Source organism: Zalophus californianus, chromosome 13, assembly GCF_009762305.2.
Source record: "Zalophus californianus isolate mZalCal1 chromosome 13, mZalCal1.pri.v2, whole genome shotgun sequence".
In the NCBI taxonomy this organism is placed as follows: Eukaryota; Metazoa; Chordata; class Mammalia; order Carnivora; family Otariidae; genus Zalophus; species Zalophus californianus.
In genome coordinates this window covers 10337572-10356223 of record NC_045607.1, presented here as the reverse complement: position 1 = coordinate 10356223, position 18652 = coordinate 10337572, and the positions used below count along the sequence as shown (strand labels likewise).

At 53.3% G+C, this 18652-nt stretch overlaps 1 protein-coding gene across 3 annotated transcripts in view; it reads left to right on the top strand.

Moving 5' to 3' along the window:
- OLFML2A (olfactomedin like 2A) overlaps nt 1-18652 on the top strand; it is a 29465-nt gene that overhangs the window by 2330 nt on the left and 8483 nt on the right. For all 3 annotated transcript variants that reach the window (XM_027614497.2, XM_027614496.2, XM_035723455.1), the window contains exons 2-5: nt 5747-6010; nt 13295-13402; nt 14872-15081; nt 17239-17488. In XM_027614497.2, the coding sequence (XP_027470298.1) occupies nt 5747-6010; nt 13295-13402; nt 14872-15081; nt 17239-17488 (832 nt within the window). The remainder of the gene's footprint in view (nt 1-5746; nt 6011-13294; nt 13403-14871; nt 15082-17238; nt 17489-18652) is intronic.

Genomic DNA, 18652 nt, shown 5'->3' with positions numbered 1-18652 from the left:
ACCCCAGTACTCACCACAGAACTCTGTGGTCTCGGGCAGCTCCTCACTCAGTGCGTTTTCATTTCATGTTTATGGCAAGGTCTGTCTATCCTAAACAGGAGTTTTCATCTAGGGAAGTGCTTTGTCCAGCATGGGAGTGGGAGAGGGAGTTCACAGCTTCCCTGGCATCTCTGAGGGGCTGCCCAGCTCGGAGTTTGGGATGGACAGACAGGTAACCACATGAAACCCAGGCGTGGCACCAGAGACCTCTGGGAACCTGCATTCTGCTAATATGTCCTTGGAATGTGGCTGAGAATTCCCCCTTGCTACCTCAGTTTCCCCATCCGTGAAAGGTGCCTCACTTCCTCCATGCATCCAGATGTGGAAAGGGGGTCTTTGGTCATCCCCGCCACTGACCAGGGGCCCAAGGACAGAGGGAAGGCCAAGGCTTGTGGGAACTGGGCCAGGGGGGAGCAGGGGGGCTGAAGGCAGGCAGGCAGACGTGTCGCAGGCTGCATCAGATCTTCTAGGCCAGGCTGGTCCCGGGGGCTTAGGTGTTGGTGCGCCTCTGCTCTGGGAGTTTCCGCCTGTGGGTGTAATTGAAAACAGGCTCAGGGCAGACAGGGAATACAAGTAATGAAGTCCTTCTGTACACAAAGAGCATGGGGCCACGCCAGGCCCCACAGGGTCTCTCTACAGGGAAATTCTTGTCCCGACATTCCCGTTGGCTGGGGCACCTAGAACAAAGTACTGAGAGACATCCTGTGTGCCAAGCCCCGTGCCCAGCACTTGAATCCAGAATCTTACACAACCCTGCTGCTGGTCCCCCCCAGGACCAGGCTTAAACACTGAAGGTCAAAAGAGTCAGATGGAGGAGTTTGGAGAATCCTGGAGTTCCAGGATGCTCAGCTTCCAGTAGGCATCCAAATGGCCTGGGGTACCTGAGAGTCTGAGATAACAAGTGTGGACTAAGGCCAGCGCGTCTGCATTTTCCAAGTGCGTTCTAGGTAATTCCCAAGGCACATCCCCCAGTGAGAACTCACGGAGGTACAGAGAGCCATGGAGGTTTGTGGAGCAAGAGAGTCACAGATCATCAAAGAGGAGCTTTTGGGAGATTAAGCCGGCAGAGAGGAGGCTGCTGTGTTCCCAGAAGCAGTTAATGGGGTCTGAACTCAGGGCTGTGGTCATGGAACGGGGAGTCGGAGAGAGAGATGGGAGATATTCAGGATAAAGAATTGGAAGAACATGACTGATGGCTTGTCTGGTGTAAAAAGGGAGGCTCAGAGACCTGGGGTGGGTGGGAGGGTAGGTAGACATCAGTTGGGAAAAGATGCCGGGTCCAGTTTTGGATGGCTTCAGTGTGGGGGTCCTGTGCCATTCAGGGAAGTGTCGAGCTGGCAGTGGGCTCTGGGGGACATCTTTGCCTGCAGGAGGACCTGGAAACGTGCTTTCAGGGAGTCTGGACTGGCCAGGAGAGAAGAGAGAAGACTCCACCTCAAGGTGACACAATTTGAATCTGCTCATTTCTGGAACATTTCACAGCTTGAACCGCCCCCCCCCCCCTTCCCACTGTGGCCAAACTTATCCATCTTTCTTCAGAAAAATCTCAAGTATGCCCTCTTGCCATCTCATTGTAGGATTTCCTTGCAAGTACCTAGGGATGTTTTTAAGCACGAACCACCCACACTTCTGGGGTCTTTGGCAGCAGTGTGTGCTGAGTGAGGCTGTAGAGAGAGGTGGGGGGGGGAGGCCTGAGGCAGGGACAGCCCTCATGCCCAGGGCAGAGTGGGCCAGGCCCTCTACTGCCCCCCCCTGCGACCCAACCCAGGGCCCCCTTCTCGGTCACAGTTCGGTTGCTGTTGGAGAAGCCCTCACCCGGTGAGGATGGGTGGTCATGGGATGAACAGCAAGTAAACCAAAATTTGGAGTCAGGCTGTTCATATTGACCCTGGGCAAGCCTCCAGTCTTCTCTGATGCTCAGATTTCTCCCCTTTAAGAGGGGGTTGTGACATGAGGAGAGAGACGTAGAAAATGCCGCGCCGATGTGAGGGAGGGTTGGGCGGCTACCTGGATAGCAAGTACCACCTAAAGAGCCGTGACTCTGTGCCAGGTTTGGTGACGGCTGCTCTGCGCACGTGGACTCATGTCAGCCTCAGGTTGGGCTTATGAGGCTGTTGTCCTCCCCGTTTTGCAGAGGAGGGTGCAGAGACTCAGAGGGGTCAAGGCCATGCAGGGGAATGGAGGAGCTGGGGCTTGAGGCTCCCCACCACGGTGCTTTGCAGCCTCCAATCAAGCACCACGGGCTCCAGTCATCACCAGAGGAAGGGCCTCGCCTGGGCTCCTGGCAGCTGAGGTGTCAGGGCCTCGGCTGCCCCCCCGCCAGGACGTAGCACCTCATCTGAGGAGAGAAGGAATGTTGCAGTCTGATAGGGAGGCTGCTCCTGGTGGGGGTGGATGCCGGGATGATGAGTGGGTCCCCAGGAGGAGGCCTCTGTGGCCTGGCCACACAGAACCCAACCACATCTACCCGCTGGGGAGTGCGTGGGGGTGACTAGAGGTCCACAGCAGAGCTGGGAAGGGGGCCCAGGAGTCTCGAAGAGAAAGCAGGCTTGAGGCACTGCCCAAGCTCTTAGGAATGTGTGGGACCCCTAGGCTGGCTGTCAGCGTTCACAGGCAGGGGGGATTGCCCCGCGGTGCCCAGAGTACACCCCACCCACAGAAGGCCTGGGACAAAGCTTCCACCCATAGCTTTCTCCTTCCCCACCCTTGTCATCCCCCAGGGGACTGGAAGTCTACCCACACCAGGCTCTGATCCCCTTGAACAAGTCATCTGATGGCTCCAGGGCTCAGTTGTCTCATCTGTAGGACACTGCTGAGAATATCTACCACTGCATCCCCATGGAGAAATGAACACATAAACAACCCCCTTTCAGGATCATTGTCAGTAATAATAACGGCTACAATGTACAGACTACGCTGTGGGCTCCTGGCACTGGACTGAGTGCATTCCTGGTATCCTGTCTCTCAGTCCTCACACAGTCCTTTGTTGGGTAGACACTAGTAGTACCCTCATTTTACAGATGAGGAAACTGAGGCACAGAGAGGTTAAGTAATCTACCCAAGGGCACACAGCTGCAGATGGCCCATGGCTGTGTGCCTAACCACTGCCCCACACTTCCCCAGCACTTCGTGAGTTCTCAGTAGATGTCTCCTCCTGGGCTCTGTGCCCCCGGCTTGCCTCCTCCATCCACCATCTATCCACAAAGCCTCCCAAGTGAGCTTCCTGGAATGCAGATCTGACCCTGGCTCTCCCCTGCTTCAAACCCTTCCGTGACTCCCCAGGAAGAAGCCAAGATCCTCAGCCAGCTTTCAGGGTCCTCCATGAGCTGGTCTCTGCCACCCCAGCCTAACCTCCTGCCACCCCAGGGTCCCGCAAGCACCAGCCAGAGTGAACCTTCTCCAAGTGCCAGGCCTTTGCTCGTCTTTACCTATCTGGTTTGCTCTCCCTGGAATGCCCTTCTCCTTAGAGATGTCCCCCAAGGGGTCCCTCCCTGAGCAGTTGGCATAGGTGTCTTCCTCTGTGCTCTCAGAGCCCATCCTGCTGGCTTCTCATCTAGCAGAGAAGCTCGGGAATGTACTTCAATCTATTTCTCCTACACCTCCAGCTGTCACCCAGGGTGTGACAGACGCCAGAGACTCAAACAGGTGTCTGACAGCTCAGAACAGAAATGGAGTACCTATGGCCCTTCCCCAGAGGGCTCTGGGATGCTCGCGGGCGTTGGACAGAAAGCCCAGCAGAGCCACGAACTCACCTGAGTCCTGGTGGCTTCAGTGAGAGCTGAGTAGTCATGAGGCCTGGGGTGTTTGTTGCTTGAGCCACAAAGAGCTGTGTCCCAAGAGCCTGGAGCCCAGGGTGGGCTGGCTGAGCCAGCTCGGGGAGTGGCGGGGAAAGGTTGAGTGGCCCACCATCTCACAGCTACTAACTCAGGTGGCAGACGCCATGTTCTTAGCCCTGTGCTCCAGCATGTCTGCAAAATGCAGGCTCAGTGATCCAACAGATATTTACAGAGCATCTACTATGGGCCAGGCAGGCACCATCCTGTGGTATAGGAGAGAACTAGACAAAGTTCCTGTCTCTAATGGTTCCTTCAGTAGAGTAAGGGAAAAAATAAGCAAGCACAAATATAATACTTCAGATGGTAATAGGTATGATAAAGAAGAACAAAGCCGCTAGATAAGGGGACAGAGTAAGGGGAAGTGGGTAGTCGGGAAAGGCTTCTCAGAGGAAAGTAACATGAGGGAATGAACCAAGGGAGTGCCAGGGATAAGGGTTTCGGGATGAGGGTACCACATCTGCAAAGGCCCTGAGGCTGGAGTGGAGTGACCCAAAGAAGGAAGGCGTTGCAAGCGATAGGGTTGCGGGGAGGCTGTCAGCTCACATCGGCCTTGAAGGCCACGGTAAGGACTCTGGAGGTAACTAGCCCCTCCATACACAGGTATTATGAAAGGGTGTGATACACATGGAAACTGGGATGTAGCAGGTGTCCAATGAAAGGTCTTCATTCATATCTTTTATTATGGTGATAAACTGCACATACATTTACCATTTTAACCATTTTTAAGTTTACAATCCAGTGGCTCTTAGTACATTCACAGTGTTGTGCAACCATCACCACGACTTAGTTCCAGAACATTTCATCGCTCCAAAAGGAAACCCTGCGCCCATTAAACAGTCACTCCCCATTTTCCCCCTCCCAAGTCCTGGCAACCGCTAGTCTGCTTTCTGTCTGTGGATGTGCCTCTTCTGGATATTAATAAATGGAATCATACAACATGTGGCCTTCTGTGCCTGGCTTCTATCACTTAGCATCATGTTGTCAAGGTTCATCCATGTTGCAGCAGGTGTCAGTACTCCATTCCTTTTTATGGCTCAATAATATTCCATCATATGAAGATACCAACTTTTGTGTATCTATCAGTTGATGGACATTTGGGTTGGTTCCACCTTGAGACTATTGTGAATCGTGCTGTTGTGAATATTCATATACAAGCCTTTGTTTGAATACCTATTTTTGGTTCTTTGGAGAATAATTCTACCTAGCGGTACAATTATTAGGTCCTATGGTAATTGGTAATTCTATGGGTTTTAAAAAAATTTTTTTTAAGATTTTATTCAGTTGAGAGAGAGAGAGAGCACAAGTGGAGGGCAGAGGCAGAGGGTGAGGGAGAAGCGGACTCCCCACTGAGCAGGGAGCCTGATGCGGAGCTCGATCCCAGGACCCCGGGATCATTACCCGAGCCAAAAGCAGACACGTAACGAACTGAGCCACCCAGGCATCCCTAAGACTTTTTTTTTTTTTTGAAAAATTTTAAGTAGGCTCCACACCCAACGTGGGGCTTGAACTCCCAACCCTTGCCCTGAAATGTTTTTAAAGTAATCTCTGCACCCAGTGTGGGACTCGAACTCACAAATCCAAGATCAAGAGTCATACACTCTACTGATTGAGCCAGCCAGGCCCCCAATTCTATGTTTAACGTCCTGAGGAACAGCCAAACTGTTTTTCAAGGTGGCCATTAATATTTTCAGGTATTATTACCTTAAGGCTACCGTACTCTATTTCCTCCAAAGGGCTGCTACCTCCGCAGCTACCTGTAGCTGTCCCACAAAGGCCAGGGGCACTGGATTCTGCTACCTGTCCCCTCTGGCTCCCCCTCTCCTCTCCTCCCCCCAGCCCTGGCCTTCGGCTCACCGGAGCCCCTCTTGCAGGTGTTTGGTGACATGGACCAGGTGCGGATGACCTCGGAGGGCTCCGACTGCCGCTGCAAGTGCATCATGCGGCCCCTGAGCAAGGACGCTTGCAGCCGAGTGCGCAGCGGGCAGGCCCGGGTGGAGGACTACTACACTGTGGAGACAGTGAGCTCGGGGACCGACTGCCGCTGCTCCTGCACAGCGCCACCCTCCTCGCTCAACCCCTGCGAGAATGAGTGGAAGATGGAAAAGCTCAAGAAGCAGGCACCTGAGCTCCTCAAGGTAGGCTTTCTCGGGGGAGGGGAGGAAGGGAGCACCTCCTGGACGGGATTCTAGCAGGGGCTGGGGCCAGGCTGTCCTTCCAGTGGAAAACCCACACTCTGGGGAGGTGCTGTTGTTATCCCGTTTCACAGGTGGGGAAACAGAGGCTCCCTGAGGGGAAGCCACTCTTGCTCAAGACCATTCGCCACTAAGTGGTGGAGGCAGCATTCCTTGGCTAGTTACACTGTGCTCTAGCGTATCTGCGAAATGCAGGCTTGTTTATGTTCAGAGAGCACCTACCACCGGCCAGGTAGGCACTAGGTTGGGGGATATTGGAGGGAACCCGACAAAGTCCGTGCCTTCCGTAGAGTACGGGAGACAGAAAATAAGCAAACACAGATACAACGTTTTATCATCTAGTTCAGTGTTCTGTATCTTACGCAAACCTGTTCATCTGTCAGCACCTGCATATAGTTTTGTACATTTTAAATTTTGTAGCATTTTATTGTTTTTAATGTAATAAGAACATGTGCCATATTCAAGCACCACCTGCGTGCCAGATGTTGTGCTAAGCTCTTTTCACACATTTTTTTCCTCTAAATTCTTTTTTATTTTTATTTTTTTTAAAGATTTTATTTATTTATTTGACAGAGAGAGACACAGTGAGAGAGGGAACACAAGCAGGGGGAGTAGAAGAGGGAGAAGCAGGCTTCCTGCAGAGCAGGGAGCCCGATGCAGGGCTCGATCCCAGGACCCAGGGATCATCACCTGAGCCGAAGGCAGACGCTTAACGACTGAGCCATCCAGGCGCCCCTAAATTCCTTTTTTTTTTTTTTAAGATTTTATTTATTTATTTGACAGAGAGAGACACAGCGAGAGAGGGAACACAAGCAGGGGGAGTGGGAGAGGGAGAAGCAGGCTTCCCCACGGAGCAGGGAGCCCAATGCCAGGCTCGACCCCCGGACCCTGGGATCACGACCTGAGACGAAGGCAGGCGCTTAACGACTGAGCCACCCAGGTGCCCCTTTTTCCTCTAAATTCATAAACAATTCTGTGAAATATGGGATCACTGTTCTCATTTTATAGGCAAGAAAACAGGTTTGGAGAAGTTAGGTAACTGGTCCAAACTCTCACCTAATGGCATGTAGCCGCAGGTCTATACCATACTTTTATATGTATTTTATGCTTACCTTCCCCCCAGCCACCACCATAAGCAGATAAGAAAGAAGCACCACCTCTGGGGAGCACAGCCCCATGCCAGGGTCTACCCCCAGGACCCATGCTTGAATAGGCATGTGCAGCCTACATCACGGTCCCCACAGCAAGACTGGCACCTTTGTGCCATTCACAACACGCCCAACTCACTGTTTGGTGGGGCTGGGATTTGAATCACGTCCTGCCATATCCAACGCCTGTATTCTAAGCCACCTTTATTCTCCTTTCTTTCTGTAATGGACTAGATAATTTTGGTGTCTTTTGAGAGTATCCTTTTCTCTTATAATTTCTTCCAAACATCTGAACATCTGTTTTGCCTTTTTTGGTATCAAGCACTGTGAAAGTGACTGAGATGTTACCCTACTTGTAAGCTAACAAGTTGGCAGCCAATTTCATGGATGCTGGCAGAAGACACAAGCCTCCTGAGTCAGAGACAAAGGACTTCATTACTCACAGCAGCCAGAGTATCTACATTTTCTTGAACTGATTCTCCCAGCTCCGGTTCCCATGGGGTGACGCAGTGAAGACCACATAGCACCCGCACACACACTAGGGTATTTTCAGGAGTGGAGCCCCAAGCTTAGAGAATCCAAATTTTTTACAATAGGCACTGAGCATGCCTTCCCTACTCTGGAGCGAAACACTCTCTCTGTGTTCCAGGGTTGTTGCCTATACAAAATATGTCCTAGAACAAAGACAGTCAGTGCCTCTGCGTGCAAGACATGCAGAAAAGCAAGAGACCCGTGAAAAACTGTCTTCAACATTTGGCTAAAAATGTTTTCTTTCTTTTTTTTTTTTAAGATTTTCTTTATTTGAGAGAGGGAGAGCGCAAGTTGGGGGAGGGGGTTGCAGTGGGAGAAGGAGAAGCAGACTTCTCACTGAGTAGGGAGCCCAATGCGGAGCTCGATCCCAGGACCCCGGGATCATGACCCGAGCCAAAAGCAGACACTTAACCAACTGAGCCACCAGGCACCCCTAAGACTTTTTTTTTTTGAAATTTTTTAAGTAGCCTCCACACCCAACGTGGGGCTTGAACTCCCAACCCTGAGATCAGAAGTCGGATCCTCTACACGTTGAGCCAGCCAGGTGGCCTGAAATGTTTTTAGAGTAATCTCTGCACCCAGTGTGGGACTCGAACTCCCAACTCCAAGATCAAGAGTCGTACACTCTACTGACTGAGCCAGCCAGGCCCCCAATTGTATGTTTAACGTCCTGAGGAACAGCCAACTGAGCAGGGAGCCTGACAACACGGGGCCCAATCCCAGGATCCCCAGATCAAGACCTGAGCTGAAGACAGACACTTAACTGACTGAGCCACCCAGGTGCCCCTAAAAATGTCTTCTTTAAATTTAACTTCAGCTTTAGTTTTGTAACAACTAAATGCATACCAAAGCTCTCAAAGTTGGCATAGGGCTGAATTTTAGGCCAAGTTGCCTCTTAACTTGTCAGTCCCTGGACCTCACTGTCTCTGTGGGGCCTCGCTAGGGCCCTGCAAACTCCACGCACTGAGGTTATAGGTCAGTCTTCAGTTATAGGAACAAATCCAACTTCTGCTCAAAGTCCACCTCGCAATAACTAAATTGTAAGCATACTTTACAGGAGGATACACAAAAGCTTTTCATACTTTCTGGCTCATTTAATCCTTGCCACAATCCTTTGGCAAGGGAACTTAGGGTCCCAGCTTTACTTGTGGAGGAATCTGAGGCCCAGAGAGAGATGGTGACTTGCCTAAGATCTCACAGCAAGAAACTGGCAGCACTAAGATTTGCACTCAGGAAGGGGCGCCTGGGTGGCTCAGTCCTTAAGCGTCTGCCTTTGGCTCAGGTCATGATCTCGGGGTCCTGGGATCGAGCCCTTGCATCGGGCTCCTTGCTCCGCAGGAAGCCTGCTTCTCCCTCTCCCGCTCCCCCTGCTTGTGTTCCCTCTCTCGCTGTGTCTCTCCCTGTCAAATAAATAAATAAAATCTTTAAAAAAAAAAAAAAAAAGATTTGCACTCAGGAATTCTCTGCTATGTTCCCTTGCCCCGGGAAGAGGTCTCTAGGCAGCTCTCAGCCTGGAGCCCGTTGTCCCCTTAGGTCTTTTCAATGCACAGCAGCCATGGTGGTTTTCATTCAGCCTTAGTGGAGGGATTGACTCAGCAGGCGGTGGTGTAGGAGGAAGAGAAGATACTGCAGGGGTAGGTATCTGAGAGGTACTCAGAGAACCCCAAGAGGAGAAGGGGGCAGAAGCAGTATGAGACAGGGCTCAGGCCCCTCCCATTACATGTGGCTCCTCCTCCCTCAGCAGGAGGCTCCCTCTGGGGGGGGGGCAGCCCCCCAGGAGAGGAGATTAAGGGAAGCCCATGGAGGAGGGGGAGCAGGGTACACCCACGCTATACCCTCCCCTTGTCTCTACCCCAGCCCTTTCCCTCAAGCTAAGAACTCCAGCTGTGATTTGGTCTTAGTTGCATGACTCTGAGCAGGAGGGAGAGGATTCTAGATCCCCATTTTCGGGGAGGTCGGTGGCAGGTACGTGCTTTTCATCTCTTTACTCCTTTTCCTTCTGGACATGAACTAGACATGGCCCCACCCTTGAGGAATCCCCGGTCACTTGGGGACACAGCTCCTGACTCCAACGGTTGGTCATTAGTGCTGGGCCAACGGATGTCTCAGGGACCATGGGAACCCAGAGGAGGTAATATTACAGCTGGGCTTTGAGGGATGGGTAGGGAGGGCAGAGAAGAAAGGAGGGCATTATGGGTGAGAGCAAGTGGAGTGGATGTGGCCCAGGAGAGCTCCCTGCCCTCCCTCTGCTCCAGCCCCACTAGCCACCTGTCAATTCCTCTAACACAGGGCTTCTCAACCTATCTGTGGTGAAAGACTAATTTTTATTTATTTATTTTTTTAAAGCTTTTATTTATTTATTTGACAGAGAGAGACACAGCAAGAGAGGGAACACAAGCAGGGGGAGCAGGAGACGGAGAAGCAGGCTTCCCGCGGAGCAGGGAGCCCGACACGGGGCTCGATCCCAGGACCCTAGGATCACGATCTGAGCCGAAGGCAGACGCCCAACGACTGAGCCACCCAGGCGCCCCAAGACTAATTTTTAAAAAACAAGAACCAGTACTTCTGGAAAATGCCATAAAAATGAATTATTAGAAAAATGAAACAAAAGCAGACATGCAAAATACAAGTCCAGGGTTTTGCTGTTAGAGTCAACAGATAAAAATCTCTCTGTCGGGCACCGGTGTGGCTCAATCGGTTAAGCGTCTGCCTTCAGCTCAGGTCATGATCCCGGGGTCCTGGGATAGAGCACCAAATAGGGCTCCCTGCTCAGTGGGGAGTCTGCTTCTCCTTCTCCCCCTTCCCCCTGCTTGTGCTCTCTCTCTCTCACTCTCTCAAATGAATAAATAAAAATCTTTTTAAAATTTTCTCTGTCAAAGGGTTCTGAAAGTTTATAAAAGTCTACTCTCACTTTTTGCGATTATTTTATCACAGATGAGTAACAAGTAGCTTGGACCGGTGCTGGTCTGCGGACCGCACTTTGAGTAGCATGGCCCAAACACACCATATCTCTTCTCACCTCCAGCTCTTTGCACAAGCTTCTCTTGGCCTGGAATGCCCTTCTCCTGCCATCTCCGCCTAATTTGTGTTCTTCCTGCAGAGCTCAGCTCCAACAAAACTCCTTCCTGGCATACTTTACTAATCCGCATCTGCTCCTTGACAAGGTCAGCGCTCTGTCATTAATGCTCTGGGCACCTCTCTGTCACTCTCTGTTCTTTCACAGCCTGTGAAGGACCATGAAGGCTTGTGTCTGTCTTACTCCTCACTGTCCTTAGTGCCTGGCCCAGAGGAAACATTTGCTGAGCTCAAGGAGGATGCAGGGGCAGACCATGGGGGGCTCGAATGCCAGGCTTAGGAGGTGCAAAGCCACACAAGAGCAGTGGGGAGCCATGAAAGTTATCTAGCAAGGGAGAGAGACCCAGGGCCAAACCTGCGCTTTGGAAAGCCAGTTTTGGTGGCCACGAAGGCAGCAGAGTGAAGCTGGGAGGGCCCCCTTTAGCCCCGTGGAATAGTATCATTACTGCTGACATTCACGGACCCCTTGCTGTGTACCTGCTCTGTCCTGAGCCCTGTCCACACACTACTACGGCCTCAGAGAAGGAAGCCGAAGCACATAAGAGTATGCGCATGGTTCTCACACTGTGCTCCCCAGAGCCCAAGGGGTACTGAGCAAGTCTTCAGAGTCTGAGCAAGGTTCCAGAGGAGCAGACAAGACTCAAGGTCCAATCCCTGCTTCCCTAAGACTCTTCCGCTCCCTTTTTCCATTTTAGAGATTAATGTCTACTCCAAGAAAGGCTCTCTGGCTTAAAACAGCTCCAACACCCCTGGGAGAGTGGGAGTCAAACTGTTTTGGAAATAGCTGACCAGGGCCAGACAGGAGCGCTGGCCTGCTCAAACCCTGAGAAATGCTGCAGGGCTCGGAGTGGGGCCATGTGAGAGGGTGGGCTGGAGGAACTGCCCTTCTCAAGAAGCCGGGGGAAGCTGATTTCCCAGCCAGCCCTTGTGCTGCGGCTTCCCTGACCCTCACCGGCATCTTGGCTCTCCGGAGGGAAGATCATATCCTGAGGACGCACGGGGGAGAGAGGAAGGGGAGGGGCAGCTGCAAGGAGGAGCCGAGGGCTGGGCCAGGACGACCCAGCATCTGCCACTGACCTGTTTGTTGTGCAAGCTCCTCCCCATCTCTTGGCCTCAGTTTCCCCATCTGAACACAAGAAGGAATGGTAAAGCATGATAGGAAAGAAGTTTTGGTTTATACCAATCTGGGTTCTGCTGCCGGCCCCACCACCTAACAACCGGGTGGCTTTGGACAAGTCACTTCACCTAAGCTGCACTTTCCCATTCTGTGTGTGAGATGAAGATAAAAGTGGTCCAGACCTTGTCAGGGCGCCTGGCTGGCTCAGTGGGTAAGAGCACGTGACTCTTGATCTTGGGATTGTGAGTTCGAACCCCACGTTAGGCACAGAGATTACTTTAAAAAAATAGTTGTCCCGACCTTGTTTTTGTTTGGGTCCCCAGGTGCAGACTCTGAGGCAAGTGATTAGTGTTGCAGTGATTTATTATGAAAATGTTCTCAAGAATCGAGCCCTGCGTCGGGCTCCCTGCTTGGCAGGAAGACTGCTTCTCCCTCTCCCACTCCCCCTGCTTGTGTTCCCTCTCTTGCTGTGTGTCTCTCTGTCAAATAAATAAATTTTTAAAAATTAAAAAAAAATGTTCCCAAGAGAAGCTGGTACCAAAATGAAAGAAGTGGAGGTGGGAGGAGAAGGAAGCCCAATAGGATGTGATCTCAGGCCAAGCATCAGCGTCAGCCCCAGGGGATGTGGAGTGTGAATGACATCTCAGTTGTCCCCACTGGGGCTAGGGAGCTGGGCCCTTGGATGCCTGCACCTGTCAGGCATTGCCGAAGGACTGCCCCAGGAGGACATACTCTCCCAGGCAGTTTGGGGACACAGCGTCTCTTTGAAGAGAGTCACAGATGCAGGCTGTTAAGAAGGAGCCACATGGGGCACCTGGGTGGCTCAGTCGGGTTAAGCGTCTGCCTTCGGCTCAGGTCACGATCCCAGGGTCCTGGGATCAAGTCCTGCATCGGGATCTCTGCTCAGCAGGGAGCTTGCTTCTCCCTCTGCCTGCCGCTCCCCCTGCTTGTGTTCTCTCTCTCTCCTCTCTGTCTCTGTCAAAGGAATAGGCAAAATCTTTAAAAAAATAAATAAAAATAAAGGCACATGGAAACCAGGTATGGGCACAAGAAACAAGAAAGAGGAATCCCAGGGCATGCAGACTGATCTCCTCTAGTGTCCACTATACACCTCGTGGGGTTGTCACGAGGACAAAGTGAAACAGCTCATTACAGCCCCTCACACAGGGCCTGCCGTGTCATAAGTGCTCGAAAGATGGAATCTGTGGCTTTTCCCACGATGAGTACTAGCAAGCTGGGTCTAGTGGGTGCCGAGGGCCCACGTAGGCCATTGCAAGTGGTGGGGCTCTTTTTGCAGCCTTTGTGCCTGATCCTGAGCTCTGCCCTTGCCCTGACCCCTTACCCTTTCCCGGGCAGCTCCAGTCCATGGTGGATCTCCTGGAGGGCACCTTGTACAGCATGGACCTGATGAAAGTGCACGCCTATGTCCACAAGGTGGCCTCCCAGATGAACACGCTGGAAGAGGTAAGAGCAGAGCTCTGCCCAGGAGCCAGGCTGGGTCAACACTGGGGCCCAGGGGCCGTGTCGGAAGGGGCCTGGGCCATTCTGCCTTACCCTGGTGGCTGCTGAAAGCTGGAGTCCAGCAGGGAGCTGGGAGAGGGAGAGGCAGGCCTCTGGGTCTGGACTTTGGAAAAGGGGTCTGACTGGGGCTCATGGGCCTACAGGAGGCTGAGAGGCTGAGTGGAGAAACTGAGGCACCAGCTGATTGTCTGAAAGGGTTGTGGAGGGGGCTGGCAGGAACTTGCAGTGGCCCTCAGTTCACCAAGACCGGGACCTCATACATGGCACAACTCCAAGGCCACTGGTCACATAAAATGCCACATAAAAGTCCAGGACTGGCCAAGCTCACTGGGGCAGGGCTTAAGACAGCATGGCTGGCCCAGGCCCCACTTGCAGTGGAGGCTGAGGGGCCAAGCATCTTCTGGTCAGTGCAGATGTGCTAGAGGGCTAGGCAGGTGGCCAGGACTGCCCCCTGAGGGCAGCGACGGAGTTGGGCAATCGTGGGGGTCCAGGCTGCGGGTTCAAGGTTTGCTGGCACGCATCTCTGCTGGCATGGGCCCGGCCTCCTCCTGTTTCCTGCATCCGGCCCCTGCTGGGCTGCTGGGAGCCTGGGGACATGCAGCTGCCAGGAGCGGGGTGTGGGGGCTTCCTTTCCCAGCTTCCTTTCCGGAGGGAGGGGGCACCTGGGCATCCTGTGCGCCAGGGTGGGAGATTAACCCCTTACTCTCCCCGAAGTTGGGGTCACAGTGGCTTTAATTATCCAAGAAGTGTTTGGTGTGTATCTCCTAGGTGTAAGGCCCTTGTCAGCATGGGAGTAAGGTTATCAGTTGTTGGACTTCTACTGTGCACCAGTATTTTCTGTGCACCTAGTAGATGCCGGGCTCTCCTGTTGCTAGCTCTGCAGTTACCCCCTTTGACCCTTCCTCCTGTAATCTTAGGAAAATGTTAACTCACTTCATGTAACCAAGAGCCAGACAATCTGGAGAGTATGTCTGCAGTGGCTGGAACAAATCAGAAATGATTTCCGCAGCAGCCACAAAGAAATGATTTTTTAATTATCTTCTGTTTTGCATTATCTGTGCTTTGCTTCTGTTCACTAAGTGATAACTCTAAAAAAAAAAAATGCTTATTGCTAACTCTGGGTGGAGGTAGAGAAAACAGCCTCACTCGGGAGGAACTGACTCCCTCTGCCCAAAGGAACAACATCACTCATTCATTTTTTAGTAATCGTTAATCATTATGTGGTCTCTTGGCAGCATGCTTTATCCACCCGTGGATAAAGGTGCCACCACCCAGCACCTGCCCCCTTGGGCCCCCCTCAGGAGCCTGGGCCGTGAAGCCTGACGGCAGAAGCTGGGCTGTCCCCCTCCAGGGAGGTGGGCGGGGTGGCTGTCAGAGGAGGCTAGAAAGACCTTGGAGTCCTGCCCCCACAGAGCGTCAAGCTGAACCTGAGCCGGGAGAACGAGGTAGTGAAGGAGAGCATGCGCCACCTGAGTGAGCAGCTGAAGCGCTATGAGAATCACTCGGCCATCATGATGGGCATCAAGAAGGAGCTCTCCAGCCTGGGCCTCCAGCTGCTGCAGAAGGATGCAGCCCCAGTCTCGGCCGCTGCCCCAGCACCCGGCCCTGCCAGCAAGGCTCAGGTGAGGCCATGGCCCTGGTGATCGGGCCAGAAGGTGGGTGGATTTGGGAACACAGTCTGCCACGACCTCAGTCCCGAGGGCCAGCTGGTTGGGGGTTTGGGGTCATAGGACAGGGCTGAGGGCTAGCACAGCTGGAGAGTCCCTTGCAGGGTGGGGGGCGGGGGCCTGCAGTGCAGCGAGCACCACTGACAGAGGTAAGCTGGGAGCAGATGTGGGGATCCAGCTGAGGGCTCTGTTTGCTGAGGAAGGCATGTGGTGGTGTTCTCATGCCCATTCCCAAACTAGCAGAGACAAAACTGAGGCATGACCCTCCCTGTCTGGCCCTGGGGAACCAGGTTGGCTGCACCGAAACAACTTCGAGCCTCCCCTAGTATGGTTGGGCCCCTGCCTGGGTCATGCCTGCTCAGGGGCAGGTGGGCAATGCCTTGGGGACCCTGCAGATTAACACCATTTCATCAACCCAGTCTGGGGTGGAGAATTCCTACAGCATAACACCCAGACATTCCGTGTTCAAGCTCAGCACAGAGTGAGCAGGGACACCAGGCAGAGCCACCCAAGATCTATAATACACCTTTATGCACACTTGTAAAAGGCCTTCTTCTTGACAAATTGCCGGAAAGGCTGTCCCTCTGGGCAAATGCAGAGAAGCTCCCCGTAGGTGGGCAAATTGTCCAGAGGCTCCTTCCTATGGTAGATACACCCTAGGGAGTGTGGCTTGGCAAATAGGAGTACAGCCTGGATTTCAGTGTAATTTGTGCCCCTTAGGCCAGTCATCCTCATGTAGGAAACAGCCGCTCCATTCCCCACAGCAGCCTTGCGGTTTGGAGTGGGGGATCCTGACAGCCTCCACATCTGATTTCTAAAGTTTAAAGCTGACTTGCTCACAGACATGATCTCAGTTAGTCCCACAGCCACCTACAAGGGAGGGAAAATCATTGCTCGTTGGGCAGACGAGGAGGCATAGAGTGACACCCCGTGGGGAGAGGGTGGCCGCACCGGCACTGGAAGCTGCATCTGCGTGACTGACAAGCCCAGGCTCTTCCTCTCCACCTCCTGGCCCCCCGTGCTGACGTTGTGCCCATCTGTGTCTGTGGCCGGGACCGCCTCGTTGCTGATAAAGCGTGGAGGAAGCCTGGTGCGTTTGGCCCAGGGCAGGCTTCCTGCTCATTCCCGTGTCAAGTCCACAGGCGCAAATGAATGCTGTTTGGGCCACAGCACGGCAGGTCTAGAGACTGCACTTGCTGTATCTCCTGGAGATTCTGCTTGACAGTGGGTGATGTCACAGGGCCTTTGTTCTTGTGCCAAGCCAGCATCAGAGGCCTTTAAGAGGAAGTGAGAATAAAATCTACAGAAAGTTAGAAACTGCATGTGAGGAGCGCCTGGGTGGCTCAGTCATTAAGCATCTGCCTTTGGCTCAGGTCATGATCCCAGGGTCCTGGGATGGAGCCCCACATCAGGCTCCCTGCTCCGTGGGAAGCCTGCTTCTCCCTCTCCCACTCCTCCTGCCTGTGTTCCCTCTCTTGATGTCTCTCTCTCTCTCTGTCAAATAAATAAATAAAATCTTAAAAAGAAAGAAAGAAAGAAAAACTGCATGCGCTAAGGGCAATGGCCTCAGTGGCCAACCGTCCAAGTTGGCCTGAGACTGAAGGGTTTCCCGGGACGCAGGACTTTCAGTGCTGAAACTGGGAAAGTTCCAGGCACACTGAGATGGATTGAACACCCTGCCCCAGAGCCTGAAAACCTCGCCCCTGCCCACAAAAAAAGACCCATGAGCGAGAGAGAGAGAGAGAGAGAGACAGGGATGGGAAGCTGACCTCCTGAGCAGCTATCTCCTTAGGGAATTAACCATTATAATCTACCCCCTGGGGGTGAGTATGCCGCAGTTTGTAAATGGAACAGGAACTTAGCCTATCTGGTTGGGCTTCAAGCCTGCAGGGGAGCCGGAGAGCTGAGTGGGGAAACTGAGGCCACCCCAGTCATGGATGTAGCCACTATGGGAGGAAAGCTGTGAGTTCACGAGCACCTGAGACCTAGGGCCTAGAGCAACGTGACCACTTCCAGCCTCCCCACCCCCACCCCCCCGAAGCTGAGCCTCCATGACCTCCCGCAACACCCTTTCCCCCCGCCCCTAAGTCTGAGATTTCCCTTTTCTCTCAGGACACAGCTGGAGGGAGAGGCAAAGACAACAACAAATACGGCAATGTTCAGAAGACCTTTGCAGACAGGGGCCTCACGAAACCTCCTAAGGAGAAGCTGCTGAAGGTGGAGAAGCTGAGGAAGGAGGGCGGCAAGGGCAAATTCCCCCAACCCACAGCCAAGCCCCGGACCCTGGCCCAGCAGCAGGCCATAATCCGAGGCATCACCTACTACAAGGCGGGCGGGAAGGAGGTGACCGAGGCCGTGGCCGGTGAGTTGGTGGAGGACCGGACCCCAGGGGAGTGGGGGCTTGCTGCTGGATGGCTGCATCCCAAGCAAGGATCGCCTGCGGGGATCCATTGTCTTCTCTACAGTCAAACTGCCCCAGATTTCAGCTCTACTGGTTACCTGTTGGTGCCCTTTGCTCATCCACACAATGAGATAGTACCCCTCGTGGGGTTGTTGGGGATGAAATGATTGAATCAACACAAAGGACCACTCGGTTCCTCTCCAGTATTTTCAGCTACCTCCGCCCTCACTGGACTCTTCCTTCTTCATTCAAAGATTTGCTGAAGGTCCACTATGTACATGCCACATCTCCCAGAGACTCTGCCTAACATAGACTTCACAGTCCGGTGGGAAAAAACATACCCATAACCAGGCAGCGGCCACAGGTGGGGTGGGAATCCCCCCAGGGGCTGGAGCCAGGCCAGGGTTCTGGGAAGTGTTATGGGGCCTTCAGAGCACCTCTTATTTCCTTGGAATGGATGGCCTCCCACTTCTTATTTTTCCAAGGAAGAGCCCACAGAGTCCTGTATTTTTCCTGCAATCCACAGGGGATAACACTGAAGGGCAACCAAGTAATTAACCAAAAAAAACCCCACAAGAGACAAAAGTCCCTGGAGTACCCAAATTTCTAGGCCGTTCCCACTGGTGTGGCTCCTGATTCTTCCTCTGAGGCCCTCCCCAGACGCCTGCTCTCCTCTCATGTCCCAGAGAGGTGTCCCAAGCCTGCTCCCCGACCCTGGGTCCTGCTGGCCACCTCCTTCAGTGAGGCCCTCTGCCCACCCCATGTCCAACGGGCCAGGAGGTGGAATTCAAGAGCCCCCCCCCTCTAAATTCTTGGCCTCTCAAGGCTCAGGGGGCCTCTTCCCAGACCCCCCCGGGGGTAGCTGCTGGCTCTGAGGCCTGCTAGCTCCTCCTGGCCACAGTACAGCGCCTCTGACCCCTGGTGGGGCACTGCCCAAGGACAGCTGCAAGCAGCTGGCTCTGCCAGCGAGGCCCGTGGGAACCAGGCCCTGGCCCTGGCCAGCTGCCAAGGCCACCCCCCCAAAGGGTGTGCCCCATTCCCAAGAGACCCCAGGGGCTGCCCCACAACAGGCCTGGCTAAACCCTATGCAAAGAGGAAGCCTGGCAGGGAGAGAAAATGAGAGAA